Consider the following 20,865-nt stretch of genomic DNA (forward strand, 5'->3'; position numbering starts at 1 on the left):
GGCGACCAGAATTGCACGCAATACTCCAAAGGTTGGTGGAATTGCAGATAGCGATGAGGACTGTCAGAAGATACAGCAGGATTTAGATCGTTTGGAGAGTTGGGGGAGAGATGGCAGATGGAGTTTAATTCGGACAAATGTGAGGTAACGCATTTTGGAAGGTCTAATGCAGGTAGGGAATATACAGTGAATGGTAGAACCCTCAGGAGTATTGAAAGTCAGAGAGATCTAGGTGTACAGGTCCACATGTCACTAAAAGGGGCATCACAGGTGGAGAAGGTAGTCAAGAAGGCAGACGGCATGCTTGCCATTGGCCGGGGCATTGAGTATAAGAATTGGCAAGTCATGTTGCAGCTGTATAGAACCTTAGTTAGGCCACACTTGGAGTATAGTGTTCAATTCTGGTCGCCACACTACCAGAAGGATGTGGAGGCTTTAGAGAGGGTGCAGAAGAGATTTACCAGGATGTTGCCTGGTGTGGAGGGCATTAGCTATGAGGAGCGGTTGAATAAACTCAGTTTGTTCTCACTGGAACGACGGAGGTTGAGGGGCGACATGATAGAAGTCTGCAAAATTATGAGGGGCATAGACAGAGTGGATACTCAGAGGCATTTCCCCAGGGTAGAGGGGTCAGTTACTAGGGGCCATAGGTTTAAGGTGTGAGGGGCAAAATTTAGAGGAGATGTACGAGGCAAATTTTTTACACAGAGGGTAGTGGGTGCCTGGAACTCGCTGCCGGAGGAGGTGGTGGAAGCAGGGAAGATAGTGACATTTAAGAGGCATCTGGGTAAATACATGAATAGGATGGGAATAGAGGGATGCGGAACCAGGAAGTGTAGAAGATTTTAGTTTAGATGGGCAGCATGGTGGGCACGGGTTTGGAGGGCCGAAAGGGCCTGTTCCTGTGCTGTACTTTTCTTTGTTCTTTGTTCAAGGCGGGTTTTTGCTCCCCGGTCCTAGAATACCTGATGCTAAAATGCCGGCCCTACTACCTTCCGCGGGAGTTCAGCTCCGTTATCCTGACGGCAGTTTACACCCCACCCCATGCAAACGTGAAAAGCACACTGGACGTAATATTCACCACCACAAATAGCCTTGAAACAAATCTTCCGAGGCCTTGTTCATTGTAGCTGGGGACAACCGGGCCAAGCTCAAGAGCGTACTACCAAGTTACGACCAACATGTCACCTGTTCCACTAGATGCCCAAACATCCTGGACCACTGCTACATAAATATTAAACAAGCCTACCGCTCTATCACCCGCCAAAATTTGGCAAATCTGACCACAAGGCTGTGCTCCTGCACCCGGCTTATAAGCAAAAACTGAAGTGGGAGAATCCCCAAAGAAAGTCGTGCATTGTTGGTCTGAGGAATTGGATGATCTCCTACGGGACTGCATAGAGTCAGCGAACTGGTCAGTATTTAAAAACTCTGTGACCAGCCTGAACGAGTACGCCACTACAGTAACTGACTTCATTAGTAAGTGTGTAGAAGACTGTGTGCCAAATAAACAAATCTGCATTGTCCCAACTGGAAACTCTGGATGAACAGGGATATCCACTGCTTGCTGGAGTCTAGGTCTGAGGCGTTCAAGTCGGGTGACCCTGACCTATACAAGAAAGCCAGATATGATCTAAGGAAATCCATCAAAGATACCAAAAGACAATCCCTCTATGCACGCTTTGAACAAGAGGTCAGCGAGAGCAAGCCCTCCACCCCAGAAGCCGCGGATGAACTTGTATCTGAGATCACCATTCTCAGCCTGGATGAGAAACCTTCTCGAAGGTCAACCCTCGGAAAGCCATTGGCCTGGATGGGGTACCCGGACGGGCACTCGGGTCTTGCACGGATCAGCTGGTGGGGGTATTCGCAGACATCTTCAACTTCTCTTTACAACAATCTGAGGTCCCTAACTGCTTCAAGAAGACAACCATCATCCCTGTTCCAAAGAAAGCCAGGCAACATGCCTTAATGACTATCGTCCAGTGGCTCTGACATCCATCATCATGAAGTGCTTCGAAAGGTTAGTCATGGCACAAATCAACTCCAGCCTCCCAGATTGCCTTGATCCACTGCAGTTCGCCTACCGCTGCAACAGGTCCACAGCAGACGCCATCTCCATGGCCCTGCACTCTACCGTGGAACACCTAGATAACAAAGACATCTATGTCAGATGCCTATTTATCGGCTACAGCTCAGCCTTCAACACCATCATTCCTACGAAACCCATCTACAAATGCCGTGGCCTTGGCCTCGGCACCTCCCTCTGCGACTGGATCCTGAACTTTCTAACCCATAGGCCACAATCAGTAAGGATAGGCAACAACACCACCTCCACGATCATCCTCAACACCGGTGCCCCACAAAGCTATGTCCTCAGCCCCCTACTATAGTCCTTACACACTTATGACTGTGGCCAAATTCCCCTCCAACTCTATTTCAAATTTGCTGATGACACCTCAGTAGTGGGTCGGATTTCAAACAATGACGAGACAGAGTACAGGAATGAGATAGAGAATCTGGTGAACTGATGCAATGACAATAATCTCTCCCCCAATGTCAACAAAATAAAGAAGATTGTCATTGACTTCAGGAAGCGTAGTGGAGAACATGCCCCTGTCTACATCAACAGGAACAAAGTAGAAAGGGTGGAGAGCTTCATGTTTTTAGGTGTACAGATCACCAACAGCCTGTCCTGGTCCCCCCATGCCGACACTATAGTTAAGAAAGCCCACCAACCACTCCTCCTTTCTCAGAAGACTAAGGAAATTTGGCAATTCACCTATGACCCTCACCAACTTCTACAGATGCACCATTGAAAGCATTATTTCTGGTTGTATCACAGCTTGGTATGGATCCTGCTCTGCCCAAGACCGCAGGAAACGACAAAAGGTCGTGAATGTAGCCCAATCCATCACGCAAACCAGCCTCCCATCCATTGACTTTATCTATAATTCCCACTGCCTCAGAAAGACAGCCAGCATAATTGAGGCCCCCACGCACCCCCGGACGTACTCTCTTCCACCTTCCGTCAGGAAAAAGATACAAAAGTTTGAGGTCACGTACCAACCGACTCGAGAACAGCTTCTTCCCTACTGCCATCAGACTTTTGAATGGACCTACCTCGTATTAACTTGATCTTTTCGCTACACCTTGCTATAACTGTAACATTATATTCTGCAGTCTCTCCTTCCTTCCCTTTTTGTATGGTATGCATTGTTTGTACAGCATGCAAGAAACAATACTTTTCACTGTATACTAATATATGTGACAATAATACATCAATCAATCAATCCTGACTTGTGCCTTGTAGGTGCTGAACAGCCTTTGAGAGTCAGGAGGTGAATCACTCGCTGCAGGATTCCTAGCCTCCGACCTGCTCTGGGAGCTGCAGGATTCAGTGATAATAATGCCATTGAATGTCAAGGGGTGATGGTTTGATTCTCTGTTATTGGAGGTGGTCATTGTCTGGAACTTGTGTGGGGCGAATGTTAGTTGCCACTTGTCAGCCCAAGCCTGGATTTTACATAAGAACATAAGAACTAGGAGCAGGAGTAGGCCACCTGGCCCCTCGAGCTGCTGTGCCATTCAATGAGATCATGGATGATCTTTTGTGGACTCAGCTCCACTTTCCGGCCTGAACACCATAACCCTTAATCCCTTTATTCTTCAAAAAACTATCTTATCTTTATCTTAAAAACGTTTAATGAAGGAGCCTCAACTGCTTCACTGGACAAGAAATTCCATAGATTCACAACCCTTTGGGTGAAGAAGTTCCTCCTAAGCTCAGTCCTAAATCTACTTCTCCTTAGGTTGAGGCAATGCCCCCTAGTTCTGCTTTCACCCGCCAGTGGAACTGTATTGTCTAGGTCTTGCTGCATTTAGACTAGATTTTCATTCTGATGAAAACCTGATTTCATTCTGATGAGGGCTCTGATTCTAATTTTGGGCTGAATTTGGGGTCCAGAGTGAACAGCAGTGAGAAAAGATATTTGTGTAGGTCGCCGCGTTCTGGAGCCCTGAGCAATTAAAAATGGTAGACATGTTCCTGAAGCTAGAGGGTCAATAGGAGACCCTCTAGCACTCTAAGCTTGGCAGTCCCACCATCCAGGATTTGAACTTGCAATGTAGGCAGGAAAAAGGGAGGATGCTTCAGGATGGAGACACTCTTGACTTCTTAAGATAAAATAAAAAGCAGCCACAATTGCCAGACCACTGTTGTTCAGGGGAAATAGTTCCCCAGGTCTGATGCTGGGAGGCTATCTCCATTCATCAGCTGGGATTCCGTCCTCGTGGGGAGTCAACCCTGACTGCTGGCTGGAATATTCCAGTCGGTATCTGCACCATGGTTTGAATTGACTCTTGAAGGGCATAATTGTCCACTCTACCCAGTCTCTTCAGAGATGACCGCAAGACAGGAATCTGCCAACAAACTGACATGCCGGCTGCCAGGAGGAAATAGAGAGCTGCCCACCTCCATTTCCATCTCACAATCCCTTCCAAAATCTGGTTCACTTTTTTTTGGAAAGGTTTTTGTTTTTAAAAAAAACTTGTCGCTTAAGATCATGGAGATTGATCCAGAATTTTAACTACTGAATAAAATTTCTTCTACAGGTTTCTATTTTCAGCCGGCAAAACACATTATTCCGTCTACCCATTGATACTGAAGTACCTATTATCATGGTGGGTCCTGGAACAGGCATTGCTCCATTCATAGGTTTCCTACAACACCGGTATGTGACCTGTTCTTAATGTCAGTACTGACTACAAAAATGTTTTTTTTTAAGAAAAGTGTGTATTTATAGGTGTGTTATGTTAAATTCATCAAATTTTAGTAATCAAAACTTTTAAGGTGAAGGATTACCAGGGAGTTTTGTTTTTGCTTAAAATAGTTTATCTGCTGTGCTATTGCAGTAATTGAATCAAGAAAATTGGGAGGATAGATTGATTAGAGGTTAATTAGGCTAAAATTAGGAGGGCAGGGAATGAGAGGGATAAGAGACCGGCACATGGAGGAACACGGGGGGGGGGGGGGGGGGGGGGGGGGGGGGGGGGAGAAATGGGGAAAATGATTTGGATGGGATATGGGGGGGGGGGGGGGAGAAATGGGGAAAATGATTTGGATGGGATATGGGGGGGGGGGGGGGGGAGAAATGGGGAAAATGATTTGGATGGGATATGGGGAGAAGGGGAGTATAGAACATAGAACAGTACAGCACAGAACAGGCCCTTCGGCCCTCAATGTTGTGCCGAGCCATGATCACCCTACTCAAACCCACGTATCCACCCTATACCCGTAACCCAACAACCCCCCCCTTAACCTTACTTTTTTATTAGGACACTACGGGCAATTTAGCATGGCCAATCCACCTAACCCGCACATCTTTGGGACTGTGGGAGGAAACCGGAGCACCCGGAGGAAACCCACGCACACAGGGGGGGGACGTGCAGACTCCACACAGACAGTGACCCAGCCGGGAATCGAACCTGGGACCCTGGAGCTGTGAAGCATTTATGCTAACCACCATGCTACCCTGCTGCCCCTGATCTTAGTGGAAGAAGAGGATGACTGCAAAGGGATCATAATACCACAGTGATTTGAAGGAGTAAAACATTCAGCACGGAGGAGAGAGTGGGTAAATAGTCCTTGCTGGCATTTCCCGTGTCTGTGCATCTGCTATTAGATACAATCCTTAGTTTCCCCAGCTGCAGAAAATGAAGGGTAGTGATGGGGTGGGCTGGAAGGAGGGGTGTGGGTGGGAAAAGAAGTGAAAGTAATTTGTATACAAGAAGACTATTCTTACCAGTCCGATCGAAGCATCGAATCACACTGTACAGAAGGAGGATGTTCAGTACTTTATGCCTGTGCTATCTAATTGATCTCATTCCCCTGCAGTATTTTTCCCTTTGCGTATTATCCAGTTCCTTTTGAAGGTTTGTGTGGTTGTGTGTGTTTGTGGTGTTAGATTACACATGGTACAGACCTGGGTCAGCAGAGATGCAAATACAGTGTTATCCCAGGAACTATAATGATGTTTGAAGTAATCTTAAGCATTAAACAAGCATGGTAATGATCAGATGGCCCAGAAACGTTACAAGGTGTCACGACGAGGCCATTGAATCTCACGAGCGGCTTGCATCGAGAGTCATGACGTCAAAATGTTGCGTGAAAATTAACCAAATCTCGTGGCACATCGTGATCTGCATCTTGCTCTCGCTGAGCGAGTTCCTGGCGTACATATTTAAATAATCCATTAGGCTCATTTAAATATGCACCCGCCCAATTCACCAGGGCCCGGGATTTACCACCTCACCAGCGAGGCCTCAACCGGGTATCGCTTGGTACTGGTTCACAAAGTTGTGAACTGCCAGGCTGGCGGTGCCAGGGTCTGGGCAAGAAGAGGCCTTACCCATAAAAGGTGGGGTGAGGATCCAGAAAATGTAAGTTGGGTGAAGTGGGGGCGTTCTGAGGCTGTGGTGGGGGCACAGAGGGGGGTTGAATGAGCGGGGCTGCCTTTAAAAATGGTGCCCTATCCATGAGTAGTCAGGAAATTACTTAACGAGCGTCTTCGGGGAATTCCTCACCAAAGCCAAAAGAGGCAGCAAAGTGCCGTTGAATAGCGGTATCTTTCTTGGCACTGCAGGCACTGAGAAATACCCCACTAAATGCGCAGTAACTAACTCACTAACTTGAGCCCGTTGAATCGCACCGCTTATTGACCTCGGGAGGCAAAGTATCATACACAAGCCTGTCTGCATCAATGGTGTCGAGGTGGAGATTGTTAGCAGATTGTCAAATTCCTAGGCATATACATCACCAACAATCTGTCCTGGTCCACCCATGTCGACACTACGACCAAGAAAGCACAACATGCCTATACTTCTTCAGGTAACTAAGGAAATTCAGCATGGCCACATTGACTCTTACAAATTTTGCAGATGCACCATAGAAAGCATCTTACCTGGCTGCATCACAGCTTGGTATGGCAACTGCTCGGCCCAAGACCAAGAGTCGTGAATACAGCCCAGTCCATCATGCGAACCCGCCTCCCATCCACTGACTCTGTCTGCACCTCCCACTGCCTTGGGAAAGCGGGCAGCATAATCAAAGACCCCTCCCACCTGGGTTACTCTCTCTTCCAACCTCTTCCATGAGGTAGAAGATACAAAAACCTGAGAACACGCACTAACTAATTCAAAAACAGCTTCTTCCCTGCTGTTACCAGATGCCTGAATGACCCTCTTATGGACTGAACTGTCTACACATCTTCTCTACTGTTGTAGCACTATATTCCGTATACCCAATGTCTATGTATTTATTTTGTATTCAGTATTTATCGTATGTCCTATGTTTCTCGTGTATGGAACGATCTGCCTGGACTGTACACAACAATGCTTTCCACTGTACCTCTGTACACGTGACAATAAATCTAATGTTGATGATCTGACTGCAAGGAAGCAAGACAGATTTCTGGTATGCTCTATATATTTACAGGTTCTTGTCTGCATCTGAATACATAATAGGAGCAGGAATAAGCCATACGACACATCAAAATTACTCTGCCATTCAATCAGATCATGGTTGATCTTGGGGATCATGGTTGATCTTGGCTTCAGTTCCATTTACTTGCCCACTCCTTGTTTCTGATGGGAGATCAAAATCTGTCTATCTCATAGAATCATAGAATTTACAGTGCAGAAGGAGGGCATTTGGCCCATCAATTCTGCACTGGCCCTTGGAAAGAGCACCTTACCTAAGCCCACATCTCCACCCTATCCCCGTAACCCAGTTAACCCACCGAAACCTTTTGGACACTAAGGGAAATTTAGCATGACCAATCCACCTAATCTGCACATTTTTGGACTGTGGGAGGGAACCGGAGCACCCGGAGGAAACCCGCGTAGACATCTGTGCCTTAAAAGTATTCAGTGACAGAGTATTCATAGCCTTTGGGGTGAAGAATTCCCAAGATTCACTATCATTTGAACAGAGAAATTTTCCTCACCTCAGTCCTGAATGAACAGCCCCTTATCCTGAAACTGTGCTCCTGTGTTTTAGATTCCCCAGGATGAGAAACCATAGTTTCAGTGTCAACCTTGTTAAGCCCCCTTCAAAATCTTGAATGTTCAATGAAATCACAACTCCAGACAGTACAGACCTAATGTAGGGGGTGTGATCTTCCAGTCTCATTACATTCTCGCTCAAGCGAAACGAGGCCAGTGAATAGCGGGAGAGACCAAAAACATTGACACCACCATGCCAACCCCTGGATTGTTTACCCGTTCTGGGGGCTACCTTTGTCCTTGCCCATCAGCCCCACTGACCACCCATAACACCCACCAACTGCCAAGGCTTCCGGCTGCACGGTTGAAGGCTATCGCTAATAGGGAATTGGCAATCGTGGTTTATATGAGCACTTCACACAACCCAAGTGGATTCCTGTGGATGGTGGGCCATATAGCATGTGGGAGTTATTGCCAAGAATCCTAATTGCCCCTTGATGCATGGACACAGTGTTTGAACACTGAAGGGAGGCAATACCACACACGCAACAGCAACATCCGAACACCTGGGGATGGGACACCGCTCCGGTTGCATATCCACGGCTGAAGGGTGAGTGAGTGCCACGGGGAGGGGTTTGGAGGTCAGCCCGCAATGCAATAGTAAATGCCAGAATGGTCGTGCACAAAGGTGTTCAATGTATTTTACACCCCCCGCCCCCGCCCCCGGTGTCCTCAGTGATCCTCGATGTGCCTTACCTCATCCCGGTGCCTTCGTTGCTCCTAGCAGGTGGTCCTCTGTGGACGGAGGGCCTAGGTGCACATAGGCGACAGATGCACAGCGTGCTGCCCTGCCCTATGTGCTGACTTTGAGACTCTGCCTCATCAGAGGGATAGAACTTAGGGGAGCTGGTGGCCACCGTTGCACACCATGGGACGGATCTGTGAAGTCATCCAGTGCCCCCTCCTCCTGGTCGGTGGCCCTGGGGTTCACCATGGGATGGAGGGGCAGCTGGTTCGAGCTGTCCCTGCATCATCTGGCTCTGTGAGCTCTGGCAGTTGCCCAATGTCTGCACCATGATGTTGACACCCTTGGCGATGCTCCTCGGTGACTAAGACATGCTCTGCAGCGCCTCGCAATGCCCACCTGCGACTGGGACAAGCTCCACAGCGCCTCGGCCATGCCAATCTGCCAGCGGGACATCTCCAGTAGAACCTCATCAAGATCAGCCTGGTACTTGGTCACATCCCCCAGCGAGTCGGACATTCTGCCAAGACCCTCAGCCATGGCCGCCACCGATTGCACAACACGATGGACACCTTCACTCATAGTGCCAACGTCGTGCACCAGGCTTGCCCACTGCAGTCGCCACCCTAGCAATGTTGGCCTCAGTGCCACTCAGTGCCATCTCCTGTGACTGTAGCATCTGGGACTCCTCCAAGCGGCTGTGGATCTGCTGGTATGATGCTGTCATCTCCCTCTGTCCTGGCTGCACGTTATCGTCTTAGTCAGCTCCGGGTACCTCTGTACCATGGGCTCAGCATCAGGCTGGGACCCTCCAACTGCTGTCTTGCCTGGGGGATTTCCTGTCTACTGATGTGTATCATCAGCAGTGTGGTGCTCACCAGATTTTTCGCCAAAAGCTTGTTCATTACCATGTCCCACCGAGGTGTGTGTGTATCTGTGTTGGTGGAGGGTGGGGATGACAGCTGTGCCGCAACTATAAAGGTTGCATTCTCGGAGCTCTCCTCCAAGATGTTCTCCTGGGAGGCTGGAGAAGGTCCTGCCCTGATGGGTCGGCACCATCGGCTGGAGGACCTGCGGAAGAATGGACACGTGATCAGTGGGAGAGATGTCAGTAAGGCAATAACAACTCACGTTTGACAGATCCTCCAGGTGGAGCCCGGTGGTTCCGCCAGCCTCCGCGTGGGTGACCACCCTGTCCTCGGCCAACCCAGTCACCTTCCAGGACATGCTCCTTGAAGGAGGTGAGGATTCTTAGGTCCGGCACCCATAGCCAGTCTGGGCCCTCTCCCGATTGTGGGTGGTTCACAGTGCTGGAAGGGAGGATTTGAAGGGAGGGTTGGAGGAGGGGAGGTTGGAGGGGAAAGGGGTAGAGGGAGGGTTGAGGGTCACATGGGAAGTTGGATGATGGATGCTCCTTAGGGGGGGGGGTGTTGGTGACTACTCATTCGTGCTGCCCGGTGTAGGTCGTTGACCTCCTTGTGGCATTGGAGGCCTGGTCACACTACCCCAGCTGAGAGCTGCCGTCACCTCATCCCAGGTAGCTGCCCTGTGGCTGACTCTCCGGACCCTCAGGGGAGCAGGACATTCCACCTGGCTTCCATGGCGTCTAGTAGCCTCCCAGATCTCCGTCCCCAAATCTTGGGGCTGGTCTCTTCGGTGCCATTGTTGCGAGCTGGCTGGGGTTGGCTGAGCAAGTACAGCTTCAGTGCTGCTCATCCTTGTTAGTTGGGGGTTGGTGAGCGTGGTCCTGGTGAATCAGCTGGTGAGCCTTCATTTGCGGTGAGAGGCCTGTGAGGTCTCATTAAGTGGTTCAATTAACGTTGTTCATCTCGCTGAGCCTAACACTAGGAAGCTCGCAGCAATTCCCGCTCGCTATCACGCTAAGAAACCTTTCTAGAGAATTACGGTCTTCCCTCTCATCCCAATCTAGTAAAGCTTCAGTGTACAGTCTCCAATGAAAGTACATCCTTCCTTCAGTATGGAGACCAAAACTGTGATCAATACTTTTGAATATTGTCTCACCAAAGCCCTGTACAATTGTAGCAAAAGTATGCTTTTGCTCCAATTCCCTTGCAATAAAGATCTACATGCAATAGTTTTTGTTTGGACTTTGTAATTCTCTATTTCATTAGTCATGACAGATGTTGCGATGACATTTTTGGCTTTCCAGAAACATTCTCTTAAGTTTGAGCTTCCAAAACCTTTGCTTCATCCTGGTAAATTTGAAATACATGCACTCTTCCTTTCCCACCACTAGAGTCCTCCCTAGACCGATCTTAGTCGCTATGTGAAGTTGTGATTGATGAGACTTATTTGAATCGAAGTTTTAATGTAGAAAAACAACCCAAAGAATGAGATGTTGGTATGGATGCTGAAAGAGATGAGATTTAAAGATGATCTTGGGGGAAGAGGAGTGGGGTTTAGGGAAGAATCTTCCAGAGTGGGAAGAGGAGTGGGGTTTAGGGAAGAGTCTTCCGGAGTGGGGCCTAGCTTCCTGAATTCATTTTCCCCAGTGGTGCAAAAGAAGTAGGAAGGGATGCAGAAGAGGCCGGAGTCAGAGGAACTGGATTTGAGAGAAGAGGTGGGTGTAGATAGACAAGATGAGGATGGATGGGCAAGGCATGAAGAAATTTAAATATTATTTTTAAATATATTTACAGGGAATTAGGGAGACAATGTAGGTCATCGAGAGGAGGGATAAATTGTATAACTGGATGCAGGGTTGGATGGGGCAGATTTTAAAATTTGGTACCAAACAAGTCATATTGGACTCCACGTTAACAATGTTTCTCCCTCCATAAAGGCTGCCCGATTTGCTGAGTTTTTCCAGTATTTTCTGATTTTTATTTCAGATTTCCAACATCCACCGTGTTTTGCTTCATTTTAGAATTTTTTATGAGATCTTTTATATATGTTTGGAGCATTGGAATAGTAGAGCCTAGAGGTGACAAAGGCATAGATGAAGATTTCAATAGCTGAAGTGCAGCTGGAAATAAGTCATCTTCGTAATAAAAAAGGATTATAGAATCAGAAGTTCAGCTGGGGTTCAGTCACGACACCAAAGTTCAGGGCAACCTAAGACAGTGGCTGGGGAGGAAGACCTAATCAATGGCGATGATGAAAGACTTGGATCTTCCCAGTCTTGGAGGAATTTGTAACTCAACTGGAAGAGGGAAATTGGACAGTCTCACTTCTCTAGTTCTCCTCAACTATATTTTGCGTTGAAAATTAGATCGGGAATATCCAAGGTTTTTCAAAAAGGAAGACTTGAGAGTGTACTTGTGTTACAAAATGATCATTGTTATCCAACGCTAAATTTGCAATATGAAATTCAGGCCGTCACTAATACTGGACGACGTGAAGCAGAGTGAAAATGTGATCTCTGGGAAGTCTGCTCTGCTTTATTTTCACTTTGGTGCCAGATTAGGTTTTAATTCCAGATTTGCGCTGCATTCGGATTATTGGTATAAAATTAAACTGATTGGCACTGAAGCTGCAATTATTGGATCAATGCACCCTTCAAGGAAATTGATGGGAAGAATTTGACATGTGGCAGAAAGACCATCCAAGGCACAGACTGAGCGAGTAAGCGAATTGTCGGTAAATGCATTGAGCAAAATAAAGAACATGATGATTTATGAACACTGTTGTTTTCGTATCTTTATCAGTGTTTTAGATACCATGATTAAGCTGTTTTCTGTTGCTTTGAACCATAATTCCTGTATGATATTGTAACACACTGGTATGAGGCAGTGGGCTTAGGTAGGGTGCTCTTTCAGAGGGTCGATGTAGACTCGATGGGCCGAACAGCTGTCTTCTGCACTCTAGGAAATCTATGCTTCTATTCCATTTAAAATGTTGGATTTAATTCATGTCAAAAAAATTAAAACTAGGCAGAGTGGTGTCCCTTTTTATAGTTTTGGTTGAACACCATAAATGTAAGCCAGTGTTTATCCATAAACATCTCTTTTAAAAAAAATCTCTTATTTAAAAGAAACACATGACTGCAGTTGTTTTTAATTTTCAATATCCATAGCATTGCAAAAACAGACCGTAAGAAACACTGACCAACATGGCATGTGGTCATTGCCGCCCATAATTATAATTCTTGATAGGTTTATGGATCTGTTTTCAGTTTTATTTTGTAAAATTGTTCTGGGAATTTTTGGAAATTCATTGGGACCTTTGAAAATGAGATTAAAAGTTGGAAGGGAGAATTGAAACACTTGGTGGAAATCAGCAAACATTCTTGTGGTCAGAGAAAGGTTGTCGAGTCTATCTTAGTGACTTCTCTATATGACTGTACAGTAGGATTTAAATGATTATTATTTTGTTTTAATTCAAAAAATGAAAAACAATCCAAACCTCAACCAGTTTGATATTCTACCTGATATAGGTACAAGAAATGATTTCTAGAAGTGCTTGCATAATGAAAAAATGAAAATCGCTTATTGTCACAAGTAGACTTCAAAGGAAGTTACTGTGAAAGCCCCTACTCGCCACATTCCGGCGCCTGTTCGGGGAGGCTGGTACAGGAATTGAACCGTGCTGCTGGCCTGCCTTGGCCTGCTTTAAAAGCCAGCTATTTTAGCCCAGTGTACTAAACCAGCCCAAATGGGAAGTCGCTATTACCTAAGTATGGAATCCAAGGTTTTTCTTAAGGTGACTGGTTCTGAAAAGTCATGCAATTCTTCAACCATTTTATAATCAGACAGTTAATGCAAACTGCCAAGAATATCAGTGTGTTATTTCTACTCCCCTACAAAAGCTAATCTATTGATGTGACTATTTATATTCAATCCTGAACATTGATCTCTTCATGAAACCACGCACGTGTATACACACACATGCAGAAGTGCACACACACTCTCCCAAATGTCCATATACTATTGCAAATAGCCTAACTGGCCATTACGGGGGAATGTTTCGATGGCATGTTTTTGTATTCGTGCCATTTGGAAATATCAGAACTTCCCTGGACAGCTTTGCTCTTAAAAAGAAAAAAATGGAGGCAGTTATTGTGTACGTACCAAGAACTGTGTTTGGATTATGCATGTTTAATATGTTTTTTAAACATACCACGGCCCCTCGCCCCACCCAATTCCTTTCTGCTCACTGCTTTTCTTTCCAGACCCCTTTCACTGCTTCCCACTCGCCACCTCACTGTTCAGGGGCAGCAAGAGGGAAGCAGTGAGGGGGATGGTGAGTGGGATGGAGCAAGGGGACAGCGAGCGGAACAGGAGGGGAAGGAGCAAATGGGAAGCAGAGGGGCAAGAGGGAGGTGGGCAGCAGCAAACTGCAGCTAAGTGGAAAGGATGCTAAGTTAGTAGGAATAATACATTCATAAGAGTACTATAGTAAGTGAAAAAGAGTAGCAACTAGAAAGAGGTTATTTGGGTCAGTTAGGTTCAAGGCAGTCAATAGGTTTTTAATGTAAAAATTATACGTCGGGGTGTAACCCACCGTTGCATGTGTTTTCATGTTAAAGTGATTTTCCTTCAGTATGTTTTCATTTAGCACACAGTATTTTTAGAAACACATTAGGAGTACTAAACAAACTGCTCTCCAGAATGTTCTGTAATGTGTCAAGTCATGGGCTCATTCGAAGACTATACTTAAGACATAGATTTGAGAATCTATATTCAACTGCAGTAAAATTGTGGATAGAGAGGACTGCGGCTGTCAGAAATCCAATTGAGAAAATGGTCACATCTGAGATTAACATTCCCATGCCCTTACTAAATTCACTGCAGAGTTTTCACACTTCAGAAACCATGGAATACTTACTGACATCGTTGGTAGTTATCAAAGGTTTGATTTTCAAAGACTTGGTCCTTGGACAACGATGATCTCAGTTGTTATGCAGATTGATGGGTCAAATAAATAGGAGAAAACTCTGTTTTAATTAGTCAATGATGCGGTGCAGAAAAGGTTGAAAATGGAAAGAAACATGGGTCCGGGTTTATAGGCCTCTGGCCAATTGACTGCAAGTAGGCTGGAAATTGGATTTTTGTCCCATGGGCAGGAATTCCTGCCTCAGGAAGATGACAGTCAATCTGATGGCCAGCTGTGCCAGGCAATGTCTAATGGAGATTGTCACTGGTAAGGTAAGTTTAGGGGTGTTGTGTGACTGTGGGTCATTTTGCTGGTTCTGGATGGCAGATCCTGTTGAGAGGAATGGGGGACCAGGCAAGGTTTGAGAGGCTGGCAGAGAGGGCAACAAGCTGCTGATCTATCTGCTTCGTGTGGCCTCCCCTTCTGCTGCTAAAATTACAATGGAGGCCGTAGGGTGGGCTTTGTGACCCCTCTACTGCCCACATAAAATGTCATTCTTGGGTCAGACAGGTCGGTGGCAGGAAGGCAAAGTGCTGGATTTTAGAATCTTTTCCACCCCCACCTCCTGGCAGCAGCTGTAAAATATAAAATGCAGCCATGGGCTGGTGGATGTTGAAGTGCACACAAAACATAATTTAGAGGTGTAGTAAGTTTTGAGCAAGTGAAAGGGAGAGAGTAGGCTTCTGGTCACCTGTCATTCTGTCCCACTCTGACTTCTATCCTTCGCCTCGTGCCATATATGTTTTTCTCATTTTCCCTTTCTTTCTTTTTTGTTCTTTAAAATTTAAAGTACCCAATTTTGTTTTCCAATTAAGGGGCAAATTAGCACGGCCAATCCACCTACCCTACACATCTTTGAGTTGTGGGGTGAGACTCCCGCAGACCTGGGGAGAATGTGCAAACTCCACCATGACCCGGGGCCAGGATCGATCCCAGATCCTCAGTGCTGTGAGGCGGCAGTGCTAACCACTATGACACCGTACCACCCCTCATTTTTGCTCAGGTGACTTTTTTTCATTCATTTCCCTCGATTTCTTTACTGATCTTTTGCTGCCCTCTTTGGTCATTCATGCATCAGCAATTTTCTTGTTATTTAATCTCTTCTGTCTCCCATTCTATCGATCATTTTCCCTTTTGAACCAGTTTACACCATTTCACTTGCTTAAAACCTATTACGTTTCTAACTTTTTCCAATTCTGAGGCAAGGCCACTGATCTGAAATGTTAGCTTCCTCTCGCTACAGATTCTGCATACCCTTCTCAGTATTTCTGTATTTTCTGGGGGGTTTTTGTATCAGATTTCAAGTAGTATTTTGCTTTTGTATCATTTCAGTTTCTCTCTCTTAAATTTAGTTAAAATTATTCAGTTTAATTTGTAAGAACAAAATAATTCCATCTGGTAAAAATCACTTTTGGCACATCGTTTGTATAGAATATCCAGTAATTTGCTGTGTGTAAAACACAAAAACATTTGTTCGTTGTTCTCTGCGTGCAAGCAGTACGTATGCTCCCCAACCGGAAACCATGACTCAGTCGCGAGATTGACTCCCTACTGAAGGACAGATCTGAGGCGTTCAAGTCAGACGACCCTAACCTGCACAAGAAATCCAGGTACGACCTCCGCAAAGCCATCCGAGATGCCAAGAGAGAATATCAAATCAAGCTAGAGTCACAGACAGACTCGCGACGGTTGTGGCAAGGACTAAACAACATAACAGGCTACAAAGTGAAGCCAAACAGTATCTCCGGCAGCAACGCACCCCTCCCCGATGAACTCAATGCATTCTATGCCTGGTTCGAGCAGGTAACCAACAATCCACTTTCGAGTGCCACAGCAGCCCATAACTCGCCCATACCCACCATCACAGCTTCCGAAGTCAGATCGACCTTCCTGAAAGTGAACCCTCGGAAGGCGACGGACCAGCTGGCAGAGGTGTTCGCAGACATTTTTAACCTGTCCCAACTCCACTCCGAGGACCCCACCTGCTTCAAGAAGACCACCATTTCGGTGCCAAAGAAGAACCAGGCAACGTGCCTCAATAATTATCGTCCGGTGGCCCTGACTTCAGTCGTAATGAAGTGCTCCAAGAGGTTGATCATGATGCGCATCACGTCCATACTCCCAGAACGCCTTGATCCACTGCAATTCGCATACCATCGCAACTAGTCCACAGCAGACGCCATTTCCCTGGCCCTGCACTCATCTCTAGAGCATCTCGACAACAAGGACTCCTACATCAGACTCCTATTTATTGACTACAGCTCCGCCTTCAACACCATAATCCCAGCCGAGCTCATATCAAAGCTCCAAAGCCTAGGACTTGGCACCCCACTCTGCAACTGGATCCTCGATTTTCTGACCAATAGACCACAATTAGTAAGCATGAACAACACCTCCTCCTCAATACCGGGGCCCCACAATGCTGCACACTTAGCCCCCTACTCTACTCCCTGTACACACACGACTGCGAGGAAAAATTTGGTTCCAACTCCATTTACAAGTTTGCTGACGATACGACCATAGTGGGCCGGATCTCGAATAATGACGAGTGTAATACAGGAGGGAGATAGTTAACCTAGTGGAGTGGTGCAGCGACAACAATCTCTCCCTCAATGCCAGCAAAACTACAGAGCTGGTCATTGACTTCAGGAAGAAAAGTACTGTACACACCCCTGTCCGCATCAACTGTGCCGAGGTGGAGATGGTTAGCCGTTTCAAATTTCTAGGGGTGCACATCTCCAAAATCTGTCCTGGTCCACCCACGTCGACTCTACCACCAAGAAAGCACAACAGCGCCTATACTTCCTCAGGAAACTAAGGAAATTCGGCATGTCCACATTAGCTCTTACCAACTTTTACAGATGCACCAGAGAAAGCATCCTATCCGGCTGCATCACAACCTGGTCTGACAACTGCTCGGCCCAGGACCGCAAGAAACTTCAGAGAGTTGTGACACCGCCCAGTTCATCACACGAACCTGTCTCCCATCCACTGACTCCATCTACACATCCCGCTGCCCGGGGAAAGTGGGCACATAATCAAAGACCCCTCCCACCCAGCTTACACACTCTTCCAACTTTTTCCATTGGGCAGGAGATACAGAAGTCTGAAAATACTCACGAACAGACCCAAAAACAGCTTCTTCCCCGCTGTTACCAGACTCCTAAATGACCCTCTTATGGACTTACCTCAGTACACTACACCCTGTATGCTTCATCTGATGCCGGTGCCTATGTAGTTACATTGTACACCTTGTATTGCCCTATTATGTATTTTCTTTTATTCCTCTTTCTTCCATGTACTTAATGATCTGTTGAGCTGCTCGCAGAAAGATACTTTTCACTGTACCTCGGTACACATGACAATAAACAAATCCAATCCAATCCAATCCAATCCAATCCAATCATTAGCAAGGTGTGCAATACAATTATATGAAGGGCATAGCCAAAAGAATTTTTAACAGCAAGGAACAGAACTTGGAATTCCTGAACATGATGATGTACAGGATTACTTGAAACAGTCATAGATGTCCTATTTGTACCCAAGGGAAATATCAATCTACACAAATATTTTGTGATTTTAAATTGGCAAGATTGACTCTAATATTATTCTTTACTATAAATGTATCTTTAGGCCATGGTCAGCTAAAATTTTGTGTATGCTGTGTAGTTGGCAGAATGGATATCACCACTGTGAGATTTCAATATTGCAATTTCTGGGAAAGAAGTTCAAACAATAGTGAACTAGGTACCTAAATCTTTCTGTAAAATGACATGGCACAATGTATATATTTTTATTGTTTTATCCATTTCTTTAAACTCCTATGGTAAGATTGATAAATGATATGCTGCACGATATAATGATATTGGGCACGATCGAGTGGCTCCATTAGTCATGGGCTCAAATCCTGTAATGGCTGCTAAATCTTGCGAGCAGCCAAAAATGGGATTTGCACTGGCGAGATCTCAATTTGAGTCTATCAATTTTCAGAGTGCAAAAAATGTTATCAGTAAAACAAGTTCATCTGGAATTTGACTTGCTCAGCAAATAGCATCTGCTGTGGTCATAACAGTAATGTATGTAGATAGGCTAACAAGGCAAAGGCATATACAATAAATAGTAGGATAGCCAGCAGTGCAAAGGAACAGAGGTACTCTGAAGGTGGCTGGGCAGGTAGATAAAATGGCCAAGAAGATAAGAGATAGTTGCTTTTATTAACTGAAGCATAACCTATAAGAGCAACAGATTTTGCTGGAACCATATAAAACACTAGTAAGGCCACAGCTGGAGGACTTTGTGTAGTTCTGGTCACTAGGATAGGAAAAATGTGATTGTACAAGATAAGGTACAAGAGGAGAGTTAACTAGGTGGTGCCTGGACTGGAGAATTTTAATTGCAAGGAAATATTTGAGAGGCAAGGAATGTTTCCTTTGGAATACTGGGAGGCTGAGGGTTGACCTGATTGGAGTGTACAACATTGAGGAGACTAGATAGAGTGGACAGAGATACGTTATTTTTCTTTGTTGAAAGGATCATAACCAGGGAGCATAGATTAAGAGGACGGGTAAGCGGTTTCGAGGGGATTCATCGCAAACATTTTTGCTGATCTGGAATTCACTGCCTGAAAGGATGACCGAGGCAGAAACTCTAATAATGTTTAAGTACTTAGATATGCACTTGAACTGCCATAACCTACAAGGCTATGAACCAAAAGCTGGAAAGTGGGGTTAGGATGGATGACTCCTTATTGACTGATGCAAACATGATGAGAGAATGATCTCCTTTAATGCCGTAAATTTCTATGATTTTGATTCTCCCTTACCAAATACCATTTATCTTTGTTTTCTGTATATCAGCAACTAAGTTACACAGACAAGTTGGTGGAATGGACAGGTAGATATCAGATGAAGTTCAATGCCGAGAAATGTGAAGCAATTCATATTGGTAGGAAGGAGACTGTCCAATAGTATAAAATAAAGTATATAACCCTAAAGGGGCTGGTTGCACCTCAACTTGGGTCAACTAGCGTTCCAGACAAAACACTCTAATTATCTCCTTTATTGTACCTCACCAAGTTACCCCAAAAGTATCAAAACATTACTATAAAGTGTATCAGAAGCTTTGTCACAGGAGCTCTGTTACATAAAGTATCAAAACTCTGTTCTATAAAAGATATCAAGAGCCATGGCTTGGATATAAATACAACCTGTTAAGAGGCAAGGTGACCAGATGCCCTTTTGGTGGATCCTGATGTCCTCTGGGTTCCGGACCCAGGGTGCAGCGTCTTACTATGGTTATCCCTGCAGGTTAGTCGCTTCATTTGTCTCTTTTTATACAGATCTTGCTCATGCTTCCAGTTACGTCCTCACAGGGCAGCACTAATTAATCATTATCCGTGAGTCATGAATGCTCAAGAGTCGTGACTCACTCGGGTCATAATTCTCTCAGGAGCACGGCACACCGGGCCCGGTCTGTGTTTAATCACTCTGTTTGAGGCATAGGAACAGCCACTGTCCAATTGCTCACTCCCTGGCTGCACATCATGTTCTTTGTTGTAGACCCTGCAGTATATGCTGATACAAAGTGAGCTTCTTTAACCATTAGGCTTTGCTGGTGTCTTTTATGAATAGTCATCAGGCTACAGGGTGCAGGAACAAAGGGACCTGGGTGTATATGTGTATAAATTATTGAAGGTGACGAGGCCGGGTGAGAGCACAGCTAATAAGCATACAGCATCCTTAGCTTTGTTAATAAGGGCATAGCTTACAAGGGTAAAGAGGTTATGTTGAACTGGTGCAAAACAATAGTTCAACCTCAGCTGGAGTGTTTGTGTTTCAGTTCTGGGCACCACACTTTAGAAAGGATGGGAAGGGATTGGAGAGGGTGCAGAAACGTTCCAGGGATTTGGAACTTCAATTATGAAGCTAGATTGGAGAAATTGCGACTGTTTACTTTGAAAAAAGGTTGAGAGAAGATTTGATAGAGGTATTCAAAACCATGAGGGGTCTGGACAGAGTAGTTTGCTTAGAACTGTTCCCACTCCTGGAAGGAATGAGAGAGTGCACAGATTTAAAGTAATTGGCAAAAGAAGCAAAAGTGATATGAGCGAAAAGCGTTTTCACGCAGCGAGAGTTTAAGTTCTGGAATGCACTGCCTGAGTATAGTAGAGAGAGGTTCAATCAAAACATTCAAAAGGGAATTAAACTATAGTGTGAAAAGGAAGATGTGCAGCTTCAGGCAGAAGATGGGAGAATGGCATCAAGGGCATAGCTTATTTGGAG

General features: G+C 45.6%; 1 protein-coding gene across 1 annotated transcript in view; it reads left to right on the forward strand.

Annotated features, from left to right (window-relative positions):
• The window catches only part of mtrr (5-methyltetrahydrofolate-homocysteine methyltransferase reductase), a 94,482-nt gene that overhangs the window by 60,054 nt on the left and 13,563 nt on the right, over positions 1 to 20,865 (forward strand). Inside the window, 1 exon segment of the mRNA XM_038796445.1 lies at positions 4,615 to 4,733. Within this exon segment, the coding sequence (XP_038652373.1) occupies positions 4,615 to 4,733 (119 nt within the window).

Source organism: Scyliorhinus canicula, chromosome 5 (genome assembly GCF_902713615.1).
Source record: "Scyliorhinus canicula chromosome 5, sScyCan1.1, whole genome shotgun sequence".
NCBI lineage: Eukaryota > Metazoa > Chordata > Chondrichthyes > Carcharhiniformes > Scyliorhinidae > Scyliorhinus > Scyliorhinus canicula.